Below are 15,389 nucleotides of genomic sequence, written 5' to 3' on the forward strand. Positions count from 1 at the left end.
GCAAAACATAGACAACAGAAAAGTTATCTCATTAAGGCAGGGATCCTATAATTCAGGGTGGCAGCTGCAGGCTTGCACCGAAAACAAACACCTCTTTATGGCACGTTTGTTATCAACGGAGACTGATGGGTCTTCCCGCAACAACTAACTTCAAAAATTAAAACTAAAGACGTTACCCTATATCTCGTGGTAATAAGTCGATGTGCCAGAAAGCTTCATTCATGGAAGTCTGCATAAAGAGTGTATATGTTCTTCAGATTTATAGACAGTACTTCATTGGAAAATAAATATTCCATTACTGAAATAATATTCGTCTTGGAAAATAATTTCGTAGATTTTTTTTTCTTTTTCAAATATTAGGAAATGTTTAAAATGTATTCTAGGTTAATAGGATAAATACTGTGAGGCCACTGTGCCTTTCCTGCTCTCCTTTTAAAACCCCCAAAGGCCCAATAAAACCAAACGGAATTTCAGGTAAGCAGACAAAATGCCCAAAGTTTTTAGAAATGAGTACCCCAATTTTATGGATAGAACATCTAAGACACAGAAATGACTCTCTTGAGGTCTTTTTAAAAAGTGGTTCTATGTTTGGAAACTAGCTCATCTCCTATACATGAAACAGATAAAGGGTACTGCAAATCTCACAGCTCTTTACAGTGAGCGCGGCAGCTTCTCCTTCCCCTGGTGGCTGCACTAGTTACCTGCAGAGTCAGCCTGCAGCACCGTGGTGACTTCTCTAGGACTCAAGTGATTCACTTCACTACTGCTGTAGCGAACTGGGGTTTCCTCGTGCTCCACTGATTTGGCAGGAAGAAACTGCTTCATTCCTTTCCACCAACCTTCATTGTGATCATAAGTAAAAGAGACCATTACATAGAAAGCTATGTTTGAAATGATAACAGTATATGAAGGGAGAAATCCTGTTGCATTTAAGCCATTTCTATAACAAATATTTATACAAACCAGCCTTTGTGTTCAAGGTTTTTTGGTTTCTTTGGTGGTTGTTCTGGTGGTAAAATACACACAACATAAAATTTCCTATCTTAACCATTTTTTTTGGCCACGCTGCACGGCTTGCAGGATCTCAGTTCCCCGACCGGGGATGGAACCGGGGCCACAGCAGTGAAAGCCTGGAGTCCTAACCACTAGGCTGCTGGGGAACGCCCTGAACCATTTTCAGTTGAACAGCTCAGTGTTATTAAACACATATTCACATTGTTGTGCAACCCTCTCCACCGTCCATCTCCAGAACTTTCATCTTGGTGAAACTGAAATTCCATACCTAGTAAACCGTAATTCCTGATTCTTCCCCTCAGCCCCTGGCAAGCACCACTCTACTTTCTGTCTTTATAATTTTGAGTACTCTAAGTACCTCGTATGAATGGAATCATATGCTATTTTTCTTTTTGCGACTGACTTATTTCATTTAGCATAATTGCCTCAAGGTTCATCCACGATGTAGTATATATTGCAGAATTTCCTTCCTTTTTAAGGCTTAATATTCCATTTTATGTGTATAACCACATTTTGCTTATCCATTTATTGGTGGATAGATACCCGGATTGCTTCCATGTTTTAACTATTCTGAATAACGCTGCTATGAACATGGATGTAAAAATATCTTTTCAAGACTCTGCTTTCAATGCTTTTGGGTATATACCTAGAAGTGGAATTGCTGGTTCATATGGTAATTCTATTTTTAATTTTTTGAGGAACTGACAAAAAATTCTGTTTTCCACAGAAGCTGTACCATTTTACATTCCTGCCAACAGTGCACAAGGGTTCCAGTTTCTCCACATTCTTGCCAACACTTGTTGTTTTCTGTTGCCTCCTATTCTCTATTTTGTTCCTCTCCTCTAATCTTTTATTATTTCCTTCTTCCCTATAGCTTTGGGTTTAGTTTGTTCTTCTTTTTCTAGTTCCTTAAGTTGTTCAAACTTATTTTTTGCTTTGATAAGACCATCCAGTGCAAAGCAGAACACAGTAGAAATCTCTATCAAAAGCATATACTGAAGCAAATCACGGCTATTATAGTGCAGCCAGATATAGTTTGTTATAGCAGTGGTCTTTAGTAAGTTTTAATAAGCTTAAAAAATTCTAAGATCAACCCTGTGGGGGGCAGGGGGACGACGGTGAGAAGTAGCAGCCCAAGACCTGCCCCCATCACTGCTCTTTTCTACCCTCGTCACAGTGAATTCTTTTGACCCCTAACAGTCATTCCAGTGGTGAGACTGGGAAGTGGGAGACCGGCCCACAGAAGGCCTCTGGTGTCACCTGCAGCAACCTGCCACCTGCCACAGAGAGTAGGAATTCGGAAGATGACAACTCATGGCAGAGATAGCAGACTTCACTGACTCGTAAAACGCTGAACTCCACTGCGGTAAATATCCACAGCAGAGTGACACACACATACACACACACTGTGTCACCAGGGCTGCAATCCTCTGCTTCTGACCTAGTGTTCACGAACACCACACAGAAAGCTGGTCTCCTCAAGACCGAGACATACATGGGACAAACCAGACAAGTTTTCCAAAAGGAAAAGAACAGAGCATGTGTTATGAGAAATTCTTACTTCCCATTTCATTACTTAGAGACTAGAGATTTTATAGAAAAGTAAAAATGATCAGAACAGAAGAGGAATGCCATTTTTTCTAACAGTGCTGGGGAGTTTACGTGGGCCTGAAAATGGCTTTCCTCTTTCACTGCTGCCAGCTGGAGGGCAGAGGCTTCCCTCTGATGGAAAGAGATGTAAAGCCACAAATTACCTGCCCGGTCCCAGTAAGGTAAGTCATAGGTGCCTTCAGCTTTTTTCTTTCTGGAAAAATACAGAAAAAAAAAAAGATACCAAATAGAGTGAGTTCACTAGTAAGAAAGCTCTGAAACTGCAGGATAAACACCAAAGTTAATAATTAGTCAAGAGTACACATTTCTACTTGCTGATTTCGCTGGGAGACCTCTTTCACTTGACTTTTGAAGTTGCCACTGCTGAGGCTCATGAATTCTGGACTCTCAATAAATATTAAACAACTATCTCCTGAGACAGTTATCTTGTTACCCAACTATTTTCCACTCAAATGGATAAAGGGATAAAAAAAAAAAAAAAGACTATGTAGATAAAAACCTTGAATCAAATCAAAGACCCAAGCCTGACACGTGGATTATTCTGGGGAAATCATGTTAGGTTTGTTTTGGTTTCAAATACAAATCTCACAAATCAGTCAATTCACAAAGTTCACAGGATACAACAAAAGCAACAAAACCCCCATATTTTCTTCTACATTGTTACTTTTTTTTCCAACTTACTTTTTTTCTACAGTCCTTTGCCGCTGAGAAGTTTAAAGTGTCACACACCCTTAACTGCATAGACCTGATTCCTCTACCATGTGCAAGATAAGCCAACGCTGTCACTAACAGTGAGGGGACCGAGGGCCACGTGTGCAACGAAGAACGTTCTCCCCCAGCCTGCTCCTCAGAATTCTGACACATCCTCCCCTGGAGAAACTTCTGTCCCTCCCCAACATTAAGAATTGCTATCTACCGTAAGCCTTTTAAAAAGAAAAAAATCAAGCACACAAAAGGACATTTTCTGATGTACAGCTAATTAAAATAATGCGCTGCAAGCTAAAGAGAAAGTTTTTCTAGTGTTGTCAACGAGGAAAAGAGGGTTATGTGACTTGCTGAAGATCACAAGTGGGGCTTTCTCAAAGAGCCCAAGCTATGTGTTTTTCCTGCTTCGAAACATTCTTCTCTAGTATAAGACTATGTTTTTATTATTGATACTAAAAGCTCCCTCATTTTAAAGTCTGGCTGTATTTAAAATATAATACTTCATTATTTCAAAGTAAGGTATAGCGTAAAATTTGTGGACGAGATGGTAGGTGCTGAAGCTGTCCAAGGGTTGTACTATAAAGGATTTCATATTCTTGATCTCCAGTGACAAAGCTGCAGGTGATTTATTCGTTACATGTAAAGTACTTAGAACAGTGCCCTGCATAGGTTAGGGATTCAGTAACTTGCAGCTGTTTTTATTATTACTTTTCTCCTGGCTATTTTCCATAAGCCCCTTAATGGCGCTTCCTCTTTACTCCTTGTCACAAAGCCAGTCGTCAGCAATTTCATCCACTACGTTTGTAGAAGTAACCTCAATTCTGCGGCTCAGACCTTTTGTCCTGAACAGGCTCATGTTCCATCTTGCCTCTTGGGAGTCTGAATGTCCAGAGTCCTTTAAACGTCATCCCACACTGATCTCAGGACTTGCCTCCTGCCTCTCAACAGCTCTACTCCCCTGTCCTCACGCCCACGCCCTGGGGCTTTAACCGCAGAGTAGTTAGACTTGAACTGCCGATTGATCAGAGGCTGCAGCGGCTAACAGCACGGGCTCTGAAGCCTGGACCAAATCTCCACCCTGCCATGTGCTGACCAGGTGACCTGGGACAAGTTACCTGTGCTCTCTCAGTCTCACTTTCCTCTTCTATAAAATGGGATTTATAACAACACCTGCTTCACAGGTTGTTTTAAGGATTAAATGAGTTAAAACACGTAAGGCATTTAGAAAAACGTGTAAAACCAGCATTTCGTTTTATTTTCTATGCAACTGCCGTTGCTACTGTTCTCACCACTACCACTGTTGCTGTCCGGTTCCCTGAAAGCATCGTGAACTTTCCTTCCTGGACTCTCCCAGAGCCCTGTTCCCTCCTCCCCCGCCTCATGCCCTCATGCTAAGTTGTCAGTTCTGTACAGACAGCCCCCCAACACCAGGAATCCGGGACCCACGCCTCCTCCAGCTTCCTTCCACCCGTGGAACAAACTGTGGTTGGTACGGTTATGATTCCTACTCATCTTGGGTGAAACTTAGAGGATTTAAGCTATTTAAGACATGTTACGTAGTTCAAAATGGAGTCCCAGTGGCCAACACGAACTTGCCTATGAGTTGTTTTGAAACATCCACTGTAGGACTGCCAGTGTCCTCGAATGATAAACTGAGAATATTACTTTAGACAAGAAGTTTGATGGGCCATGTATGGCACGGGAACAGACAGCAACTGAAAGAGTCCAGACTCTTCCCCTGGGGTAACAGTTATTCCTTAAGAGGAGACCATTGAACAGAGTGACCTGAAGGATCTTGGCTGGAGGCCCCCATGCTGCTGAGAGCTGTTCCAGATGGAGGCCGCCTGCGGCCCTGCTGGAGCCGGGGTGGTTTCCCACTCTCACTTGTCATGTGCTGCTGTTGGTGCTGAGATGCCTCCTTCAAGGCTTCTCCTTGGAGTGGTTCGTTTACACCCTCCTCCCCTGCCCACCCCCCCCCACACTTTGCCTAACCTGTGTTGTGCGCTAATTATGTATAGTAAACCGAGTGAGTCGTGAGTTGAATATTGGCTACTGTTTTATCTCCAATCCCGTGATCCCTACCTGCCCTTACTGCTGGGCCCTGCAACAAACAGGTTCCACGGTGGAAGGTTTTCTGCAGAGTATCCTCTCCCATCCATAGACTCTGGGGTTCACCACTGGACTCCCAGCACACGGCTCAATACTTGGCAGGGAGTAGGAGGCTCAAATATCTGTTGGATGGCTAGACAAATGAAGTCCCTCCAAAGCTGTCAGTCACCAATCTGTCCCTCCTACCCTGTTACCTCTACTCACGCCATCTCTACCGGTCAACTGCACAAGCCAGAAACGTGAGAGAAACTTAGATCCTCCTCCTTCCTTAGCAAGTGGCCAGTCAAGCCCTGCACTGACGCCTCTGGGAACCCTCTCCCCCTCCAAGTCTCTCCCTTTCCTAGAATTGCTGTATCATGTTCCTGTGTGGCCTTAAAAGTTTCCTAACTCATCTCTCTGCCTCTTCTAGTCTCTCTCTCCTCTTCAATCCACCCTCCTGCCACCATTTTTCTACAATCATCTGATAATATCACCTGTCCGCTGAACCCTGCTCAAGGATTTCCCCATCTACAGAAAGTCCTTCCTGGTCCCAGGTCCAGGCTGCATTTCTATGGGTCTCCTAGCGCTCCCGCACGCCAAGCCCCTGTGGGATGACTCACTGTTCTGCCTACATTCCACAACTCTGTGCCTTCCTGCAAGCCATCCCATCCATCTGGGCCATTCTCTCTTCCTCTATCTCGCCAAATGTAATCCCTCCTTTAAGGCAAACCATGCCAAATTTGAGGAACACTCTTTTCTGAAAAAAAGGTTTCAGGTAATTCTCATGGTTCTTACGTCTGTGTTCCCCAGCACTTCATATACAACTCATCATGCCAAAGTATAGTGGTCAACCCTGCTAAACAATCTGGAGATAATAATTGTGTCTCATTCTTTCAAAGTGCTACTAAGTATCTATTATATCTTACTGATGTGTGTAACCCATTGTATAATACAAAATTTGATATAATAAAGGTACTCAGTAACTGATTATGGAATTGAACTTACTCATTTTTTACAGGAATAAAGGAGAAGTATATATATTTTTATTCTAATGGCTATCTTAACTCTCCCTCTCAAAAAAGTTCATCTTCTATATTTAGTTTCTATTTCACATTTGGAAACATCCCCTCTAGGACCAGTTAGGTGAACTAGTTTTGTACGAACCTGTTTCTCCAATGCCAAGCACACACTAGTATGAGAATGAGAGTGGTAAGGACCATGACCAGCACAGGGACAAGGACGGCGGCCAAGGCTACATCTGAAAAACAAAAACAAACAAACAAAAACACACATTAATACCAAAGGGATCATTAAGGAGAAGAGTACATATTAACCATATCACCATTCAAAGCTTTTCTATCTCAAAAAAATGCCATAAACATAATTTATGCAATGAGAGTGGGCACGAGTGGTAATTGCAGAGGCCTTCATGGATACATGGAAGTGCGTCACATTATTTGCTCCACCTTTGCAGTTTTTAAATCACCAAGACAAATTAAAAGACAAATGATAAACTGGGAAAACGTATTTTCTGCATACGTGATAAAAGGTTAATATAGTTAATCTATTACAGAATTTACAAGTAAAAAATAAACAACAGAAAAATCAGCAGAGATGAAAGAGCAACGCATTAAGCGCACAAGTGACCATTAAGCACGTTCACCTCACTAGTAATAAGAGCACAAGTGACCATTAAGCATGTTCACCTCACTAGTAATCAGAAAGATGCTATTTTTGCTTATCAAATTGGCAAATATTTAAAAGAACAACTAATTGTTGAAAAGGGTATCAGGAAACAGGGATTTTGATGGGACTATAAATCGAAACTACCTTTCTGATTGGCATTTTGGGGCAATATCTATAAAAACCTATTACTTGGCAATTCTCTATGTAGAATTTATCCTTAGGAAAAAATTAAGATGGGATTCAAAGACGTATCTTTAAATATGTTTGCTTCTGTATCTGCAGAAGACTGTAAAACTGTAAGTAATCCAAATGCCCAACAATGAAAGGGAATAAGTAAATCATGGTCTCCTCCTTATAATAAAATATTATCCTTATAAAATAATATTAAAATATCATCCAGCAATTGGAAGTGATGGCAAAATATTTATAGATGCAGGAAGATAATAATATAGTATTAAGTATAGAAACCAAACGTGTGTACGAACAAGGCAGAAACCAACACAATGCTGGAGCCTGCAGGGACTTGGAGATCACTTAATCCCCTTATCTCACTCCATAGATAAAGAATCCTGGGCAGAAATGGTCTGCTTAAGGTCAGTTGGGACACTAGTTTCTTCCTCCCCCTCTCAACCTCCACCTGGCCATGAGGGTGATAACAGCAACAACTGCTGCTATTTACTGGGTGCTAAGCGCCAGACCTGCAACTTATTTACTCCTTATAATCCCACCCAAAGAGAGAAAGAAGCTAAAGATACAGGGAGGAAGAGGATAATCAATAACACCAGGCCTCTGAGAAGCTGTATGGATGGGAACTAGGTGAGTATGCAGGCTCCAAAAAAGGAAAGGCCCTTTGAATGGCTTCTACTTTGGGAAGCTGAAGATGTAACTGAGAGTGACTGAGGATCTCTGGGTCAAGGGTTTGAAAAATACAGAGAATGTTTCAAACAGCTACTGTTGAGAACAGACAAAAGAGCTAACCAGGGAAACAGAAAGTCCACCAGCTGCTACTGAGGGCTCCACTGAGGGAGGATCTGGACATTACAGCAGTGGCACAAATCTGACCATGACATGATTTGCACCAGCATCACTCTCAGCCTGGATGTAAAAATGGAGAAAGAAGTGAATAAAACAGAAATCATGACTCAGGATAGAAAGGACTAAGAAATTAGAAAAGCAAATGCGCTTTATCCCTAAAATTTGTGAAACTGTAGAGAGAATAATCAGGTTCAGATGGATACAGTCTGACTTATTCAGAGGCATTAAAATATATGCTTAGGTTCAAAAAAACAATAAAAAGTTTACATACTACTGTTCCAAAGAAAAGGAGACAGGAGGTCTTCAACCAAAAAGACCTAGATGTTCTTTGTTATTTTAAAGATTACAGGGATCCTAGTTCCGGAAGAAAATGCTTTAAGAACCCTTTTAGTCCTAAGATTTTAAAATTCTATAATCAGATTTTAAGATGAACAACACTTTTAAATGACTGTTTTTCCATCTGGGTATGTGGTCTGGGATTCCACCTGAACGCATGCTTTCTGTAAATGAATAAGAAGCTCTTTGTGGGATGCTGAAATTTCTCGTCTCTGTCAACTCTTGCTTCTCTCTAGACTGGACAAAATAAATGTTGCCCCTGCCATTTCAAAGAGTTGCCACCAAGTCCTCAGCCACTACTCCCACCCCGTGACTCTGCGCCCTGAGGGGAATTCAGGATGGAGAAAAACAGAATACTGGCTCTAAACAGTTAAGATACATATCAATGAATAATTTCAATGAGCTCAGACTCTTGCATCTTCCCACACATAGAAAAGCACTAAAATCATTAACTTGAGACGTCTGGTTTTTGTGATTAGCGGTAATTTTTTGATGTTTGACTACATTTTTTCCAGCATAAACCCCTATAAATCCTGGCTCCTCCCTCTTTGGAACAGTTTTTCAGAACAATCTGAGAGGCTGTATCCCAGGCTACTGTCCCCAGTAAGACCCTGAATAAAACATAATTCTCAACTTCTAGGTTGTGAGGTTTTGTTTTTCAGTCAATACTAGCTTTTCCTGCAGCATGAGAAAGAAATTGGTCTCTTTGGGAATACTTCAGAAGATAGGAAGGAAACTGACATGTAGGAAGTTGTAGAAAGTTATCTGAATCCAGGCAAATTTTCAGAAAATGAGAATGATTAAGTGCTATGTGGCACAAGTTACTCTGAATGAACTGCTTTCTCTTCTCTGCACTGTCCTGAAAATTAGTGTGCTTTTTATCTGTCAACACTGAAATTAATTCCTCCATGGCACTGATGCTTTTTGTTCCTGAATTCAACAGAAATTTTGTTTTCAAACTAGTAAAATAAAAAAACTACTATGTTTTATATATGTTAACACCTTATATACTAATAATTAAAAGCAAAATTTGAAAGTAAATTGAAAAACACACTATTTATAATCTGAAAATCTGTAAACATTTAAAAAACAGAGACCAAATTTTTAAAATAAATGTTAACAGAGTATCTTTTTTTAAAAAAAAGTATGTATTTTCACCAAAACTTTTTTTTTCCTTCTTCCCTTTATCCTACCAATTTCCCTATCCAGCAGATTAATGTATAATCAGAAAAAAAGTTTGTTTCCTGCTATGGTTTTAGTTATTTCTAGAAAAATTATCTTCCTAAGCCTGAGACTCCACATATTTAGCTATAGAGGGAAAAAAATCGTAAGAGGAAGCCTAGAATACAGCAGCCATCTCTAAATATTTAAAGAACCATTTTACATAGTACCAGATAATAGAACTTAGAGCAATGCAGCCAGCTTTTTCTATAAGGTATGGAATCAAATTTTTTGCAATACTTAAAAAACAGAGGGAAAGAATCCTGAGCATTTAAAAGCTGGAAATGTTTCTGAAAACTTAAGTTAAAAACAAAAAAACTCACTACTATGAACAGGTATTAATTTTGGGGTTTGCATACCTTTGGTCACATTTGGAGTTATGGTGGTATTTTTGATTTCAGGAGTGGCAGTTGTTTGCTCTGTGTGTGCAGGAAATTCATTGCTACTTCGAGGTTGTAGTGGTTGAGTAAATTTGGGGGCACGACCTTGAAAAAAGTTTTAAAAACTTTTTATTCTTTAATCTATACCAGCTTGATTAAAATAGTTACTTTATAATGCTTTTAATATGTTTATGGAAAATTATACCACAAATCCAGGGAACATCAAATTCTCACATTTAAAGTAGGCATACCTTTGGCTATTTTTGGAGGGGCTGTAGTGTTTTTGAGGTCACTGCTGCTCCGAGGAGGTGGAGGCTGAGTAAGTTTTGGAGGACGACCTTGAAAAATGGTTTAGAAAAGTTTATACATTTTGCTTATAAAAATCATAGTTAAATATAGTAATTTTAAATGTCTTTAACATTTCCCAGAATACTTAATCCTGCACACTAATTTTAAATCTCAGAGAGAAATACGTCAGAAGGATAAATATACTCTGCATGAAATGCACAAATATATTGGGATTTCTGAGTTTTTAAATCATTAAATTGTCCGAAAAGAATCTTCTTAGGAAGGAAAATAACAGGGAGTCAGATGATGTTGAATGATAAAGCTGTAAAAATGTCGTTCACAGTATAATATACTACTCATTCAATTCATTTAATAAATACTTATGGAGGGCCCACTATGTGTCAGGCACTATGGTAGTTTGGGGGGATATAACAGTAAACAAAGTATTAAAATATTATATAATTTTGAAGGAAGTTATTCCCATTTTTAATTTATTCAAAGTAAAAGGCACTTAGGCTAAGGTGACTTACAATCACCAGTGCTTATATGATACAAATATTCTACTACATGAGACCTGATTAAAAATTATTAAGGTTGAGACTACATTTGGAAAGCAATCTCATTGCATTATGTCATCAGGGGCACCCTCTCTTTCTTCTTCCACTTGTAATTCTGGAAACCAGTTTGATATCTAATATGATATTTAACAGGGATAACTATTTCTTTTTAAAAATCCCTTTAAGAACATACTATAGAGTATAAACACTTACATTATTATTAATTAATTTCTCAGAGAACAGCACAGTCATTTTTAATTAATCCAGTGAAAACCACATGCCTTAAACATACTGTTGCTTTACCTTTAGGAATAAACTGACATCCAAGCAGTTCCACTTTCATGGCAATTTTCTGCTGCCATTGGGTAGGATTCACTCTAATAAAACGTGCAATAATTGGTGGCAAAAAGTTATTACGCACATCCTGGTGATAATCTTTGTTTCCTTGAAATATCTTTAAAAAACAACAAAAATTGGTACTTTACATCAACAGAGGCCAGGGCTAAACTGCTCCACTGAAACATGTTTTTGGTTTTTGCTCTGGACCTTAAATGAGTTCTGTAAAATGTGACATTAAGCATTAATTTCTAAGAAAATAAATTAATCATAATTTGGTAAAACTATTAAGCTGCACACTCTTCATAAAAATTTCATAGGAGGAAAATACTGAATATAGAAATGATTTTAAGATGACTTAAACATAACAAAAGTTCTAACTTGGCAATTTGGGAAGAAGGTTTCGGTTGCAGTGCACAGTACCTTGTATTAATGAATTAGTAACTCTAGTCCTGTGGAATCACCAACTATTTAAATATATTAATTTTATTTTCAAAGTAAAGCATAATTGAACATTTGAGGTCTTAGAGGAAATGCTGTACTGTGTACCTTTCATAATTTTTCTCTCAATAAATAGACTGAAAGTGAACATACACTAACAAACACATAACAGATACATAGCTCCGCCTACTGGAGAAACTATATAAACACAGTTCCCATATCATACATTTTCATTTCCTGCTATTTGAAGCAGAAAAGTGACGCTGCCCACTGCCTAATTTAATAATCATAACTAAACAGCCACAAATGCATCACATGAATAATCCTTAGGCAAAAACATAATTTCAGGTGACTATTTCATTCCCTCAACTATTTCAAGCAAATAATAATAGTATCTCACACTGGAACAGCTCTTCATTATTTACAAAGCATCTTCATATAATTAACTCAGATGTTCTTCATGACAAGCCTACAAAATAGGCAGAACCCAGAACACTGCGGTTTATAAAATGTAAGTGGACTACATAGCCAGTCAGTTTACAGCAGTGATTTGAATCTGTGTCTTCTGACTTAACCATAGGGCTCCACTAAGCAAAAAAGAGCCCTCCTCATTTCTTCAGGCCAAATTACCTAGGCAGTTTCTAAAGACCATCAATAAACAGATACCTGCCTAAAATCCAAGTGGTTTTTTCTCAGTTAATGTGAGAACAAGTAAATGTTTAACTCCTCAATCAAGTTATTTCCAAATATTATAGCTATTTTCTTCCTGGCTGATTCAAATGGCATTCGACTATAACCTTCTAAGATGATTTAATATCCTTCATTTTTAAAGAGGTCTGAAGTTACAATAATCTCTGAACTAGTAAGCTTCCATTATTTCCTCAGATATTACTCTCAAGTAAAATGAAGGCGATTCCTTGCAGTCTATTATATTAGTGGAACAGGAACAATAACTAAACATCATCATCTTAGGACATAAAAACTATCCCTGAAATTTTACTCCATACTGCCATCTCATCTTCATAAAAAACTTAAAGGAAAAAGATTTCATAAAAACTAAGTAAAAAGGATTTACATTTAATGTACAAGCATTTATTATGACCCACCCCGTGTAATGTGGAGGCTCACAAGGTGCCACGAGGGTGAAATGGAAATGGAAGTCAAAGTTTTCACCCTCAAGGAACTTACATTTTATTGGATATTACCAAACACAAAAATGGCATACTATTAAAAAGCAATATATTATGAAAACAACTTGTATATACATTCCCATTTTCTGAAAACAAAACCAAAAGCAGCCTGAATCTTTGTGTATGTGCTCATGTATGTGTGCGTGCTTAGAAAGGGTATGAAAATGAATACATCAATTATCCCTGAGTTGGGAGTAGATGAGAGAGCAGATGGACAAACATAAGTGAGGCAAAAAAGACTGTTATTTCATATAATTCAATGTAAGGACTTCCACTTCTACCCACGACAGACTAACAGGGACTGGATTTATCCTTCTGCCTTAAAGATCTGAAAAATCAGATAAAATATATGAAACAATGGTTTTCAGAGGCTGGACAACAGGCAGCAAAGGGCAATACTCCCCAAGTGGAGGAAAACAAATGAGGTGAGCCCTTCTATTGCACCAGTATTGCCTGGAAAGAGCGTGGTGGTCTCCCTGAATTGAGGGAGAGCTCAGAGATGGAGAGGCTAAGGCAGCTAGAATTTGCAGGGCAGAGTGTGGGAGAGACAAGAATTACACAGAGACTTCTAGGGTCTGTTGGGGTTTCCCCTTACACCTTTAACTAAACTATCTGTGGATGGAAAAAAAACCACTAGAAAGGAACAGGAGAACAATTCTCAGGGCCATACAGGGCTGGGCCAGCTTATGTTGCCAACAGAGACTGGAGAAACCTCATATACATGGGACATTGGATTGAGTTCTTAGAACAGTATTGTCTCAGTAGTGGGGAAAAATTAGAACTAAAACTGCTCAGGTGCTGCCTAACCTAAAATGTAAGCTTTGAAAAGATCACATGATTTCCAAGGAACCTAACTGCATCCCAGAATAAAGCTCAAAAATATTTAAAGGAGTAATAATAAAAAAAAGAAATCGAACACCAAGCAATATGAAGTTCACAATGTCTGGTAACCAATCAAAAATTACCAGGCATGTAAAATAGGACCCATAATATCTAACAATATATAAAGGTCCAGATATGACACGTTAGTATATAGTATTAGTAGACAAGGGCATTAAAAGGGTTATTATATACTCCGTATGTTTTAGACGTAAAGAAAAGGATGAGCATGTTAAGGAGAGACATGGAAGAAATTTTAAAAGCCAAAAACTAAATATCTAGAAGTGAAAAATACAATGTTGGAGATAAAATACGCCAGATAGGATTAATAGCAGATCAGACACTGAAGAGGAATAGATTAATGAACTTAAAGATGAAACAATACAAATTTTCCAAACTGGAACATGGAAAGAAAAAGACTTGAAAAAAATAAACAGAGCATCAGTGAACTGATACATCTTCAAGATTCATAATCTTCACGTAGTTAGAACTGAGGAGGCAACATATTCAAGAAAAAAGGGCCTATAATTTTCCAAATCTGATAGAAATTATAACCCACAGATCCAAGACGCTCAAAGAAATCCAAGCAGAAGAAACATGAAGACAACTACACAAAGGTACATCATAATCAAATTGCTTAAAATAGGGCTTCCCTGGTGGCGCAGTGGTTGAGAGTCCGCCTGCCGATGCAGGGGACACAGGTTCGTGCCCTGGTCCGGGAAGATCCCACATGCCGTGGAGCGGCTGGGCCCGTGAGCCATGGCCACTGAGCCTGTGCGTCCAGAGCCTGTGCTCCACAATGGGAGAGGCCACAACAGTGAGAGGCCCTCATATCGCAAAAAAAAAAAAAAAAAAAAAATTGCTTAAAATAAATTCTTGCTGAAAACAATGCAGACTAGAAAGCAATGGACCAGCATATTTAAAGTATTGAAAGAAAAAACTGTCAACCTAGTATTCTACACCCATTGAAATTATCTTTCAAAAAGGAAGCCAAAAAAAGTTTTTCAGAAATATAATTCAGTGTTGTTAGATGTTTTAATAATATAAGCATGGATAATACTTATAATTTCAAAAAATTAACTATATTCTACAAGTATAACAAATATTATTGTACAAATAAATATGTATGTGCTAATAGTAAAAAGTAAGTTTGGGGGCATTAGGCAGAAGTAGGTTAGATTCAGAGACAATATTTTTATCTGCTTCAAGGGGTGGAGGCTCACCAAAGATTGAAGTTCATGTGATATCAAGCAGAAGAGAGGAAAGAAGGCCTTGAGTAACAGCTGAAGAGTTTAGATCCATATGAAAGATTAAAGGGAATCCCTGGAGTTTTTTGAACAGAGAGATGAGAAAAGTGGCAAGTGAAAATATATTAGCATATCATGTATATGATAGAGAACTGATAGTATCATAAAATTGAAACAAAACTCACAGGGAGGTTTCATTGAAAAAAATGTGCTCATAATTTCAATTCTAGATGAGAGGCATCCACCTTCCTTGGGGACAGGGACCCCTTGTGGTGGGTGGATCAGTGTCCAGGAGCCCAGGTGAAAGTAACAAACCTCTAGTTGATAGCCACCTCTACCTACTTGCTCTCTACCCCTAAGCATTGTCATTTTTTG

General features: G+C 38.7%; 2 protein-coding genes across 8 annotated transcripts in view; one reads left to right on the forward strand and one right to left on the reverse strand.

Moving 5' to 3' along the window:
* Window positions 1–6,280, forward strand: part of ST3GAL6 (ST3 beta-galactoside alpha-2,3-sialyltransferase 6) — an 88,144-nt gene extending 81,864 nt beyond the window's left edge. For both annotated transcript variants that reach the window (XM_070045427.1, XM_070045430.1), the window contains 2 exons: window positions 2,215–2,380; window positions 3,320–6,280. The gene's annotated coding sequence lies outside the window, so the exon portion shown is untranslated. The remainder of the gene's footprint in view (window positions 1–2,214; window positions 2,381–3,319) is intronic.
* The window catches only part of DCBLD2 (discoidin, CUB and LCCL domain containing 2), a 168,889-nt gene that overhangs the window by 8,288 nt on the left and 145,212 nt on the right, over window positions 1–15,389 (reverse strand). For all 6 annotated transcript variants that reach the window (XM_060297958.1, XM_060297955.1, XM_060297957.2 and 3 more), the window contains 6 exons: window positions 11,225–11,375; window positions 10,328–10,414; window positions 10,056–10,181; window positions 6,583–6,676; window positions 2,769–2,818; window positions 702–839 (listed from right to left, as the gene is read on the reverse strand). In XM_060297958.1, coding sequence (XP_060153941.1) covers window positions 702–839; window positions 2,769–2,818; window positions 6,583–6,676; window positions 10,056–10,181; window positions 10,328–10,414; window positions 11,225–11,375 — 646 coding nt within the window. The remainder of the gene's footprint in view (window positions 1–701; window positions 840–2,768; window positions 2,819–6,582; window positions 6,677–10,055; window positions 10,182–10,327; window positions 10,415–11,224; window positions 11,376–15,389) is intronic.

This window comes from Globicephala melas, chromosome 4, assembly GCF_963455315.2.
Source record: "Globicephala melas chromosome 4, mGloMel1.2, whole genome shotgun sequence".
Taxonomy (NCBI): Eukaryota; Metazoa; Chordata; class Mammalia; order Artiodactyla; family Delphinidae; genus Globicephala; species Globicephala melas.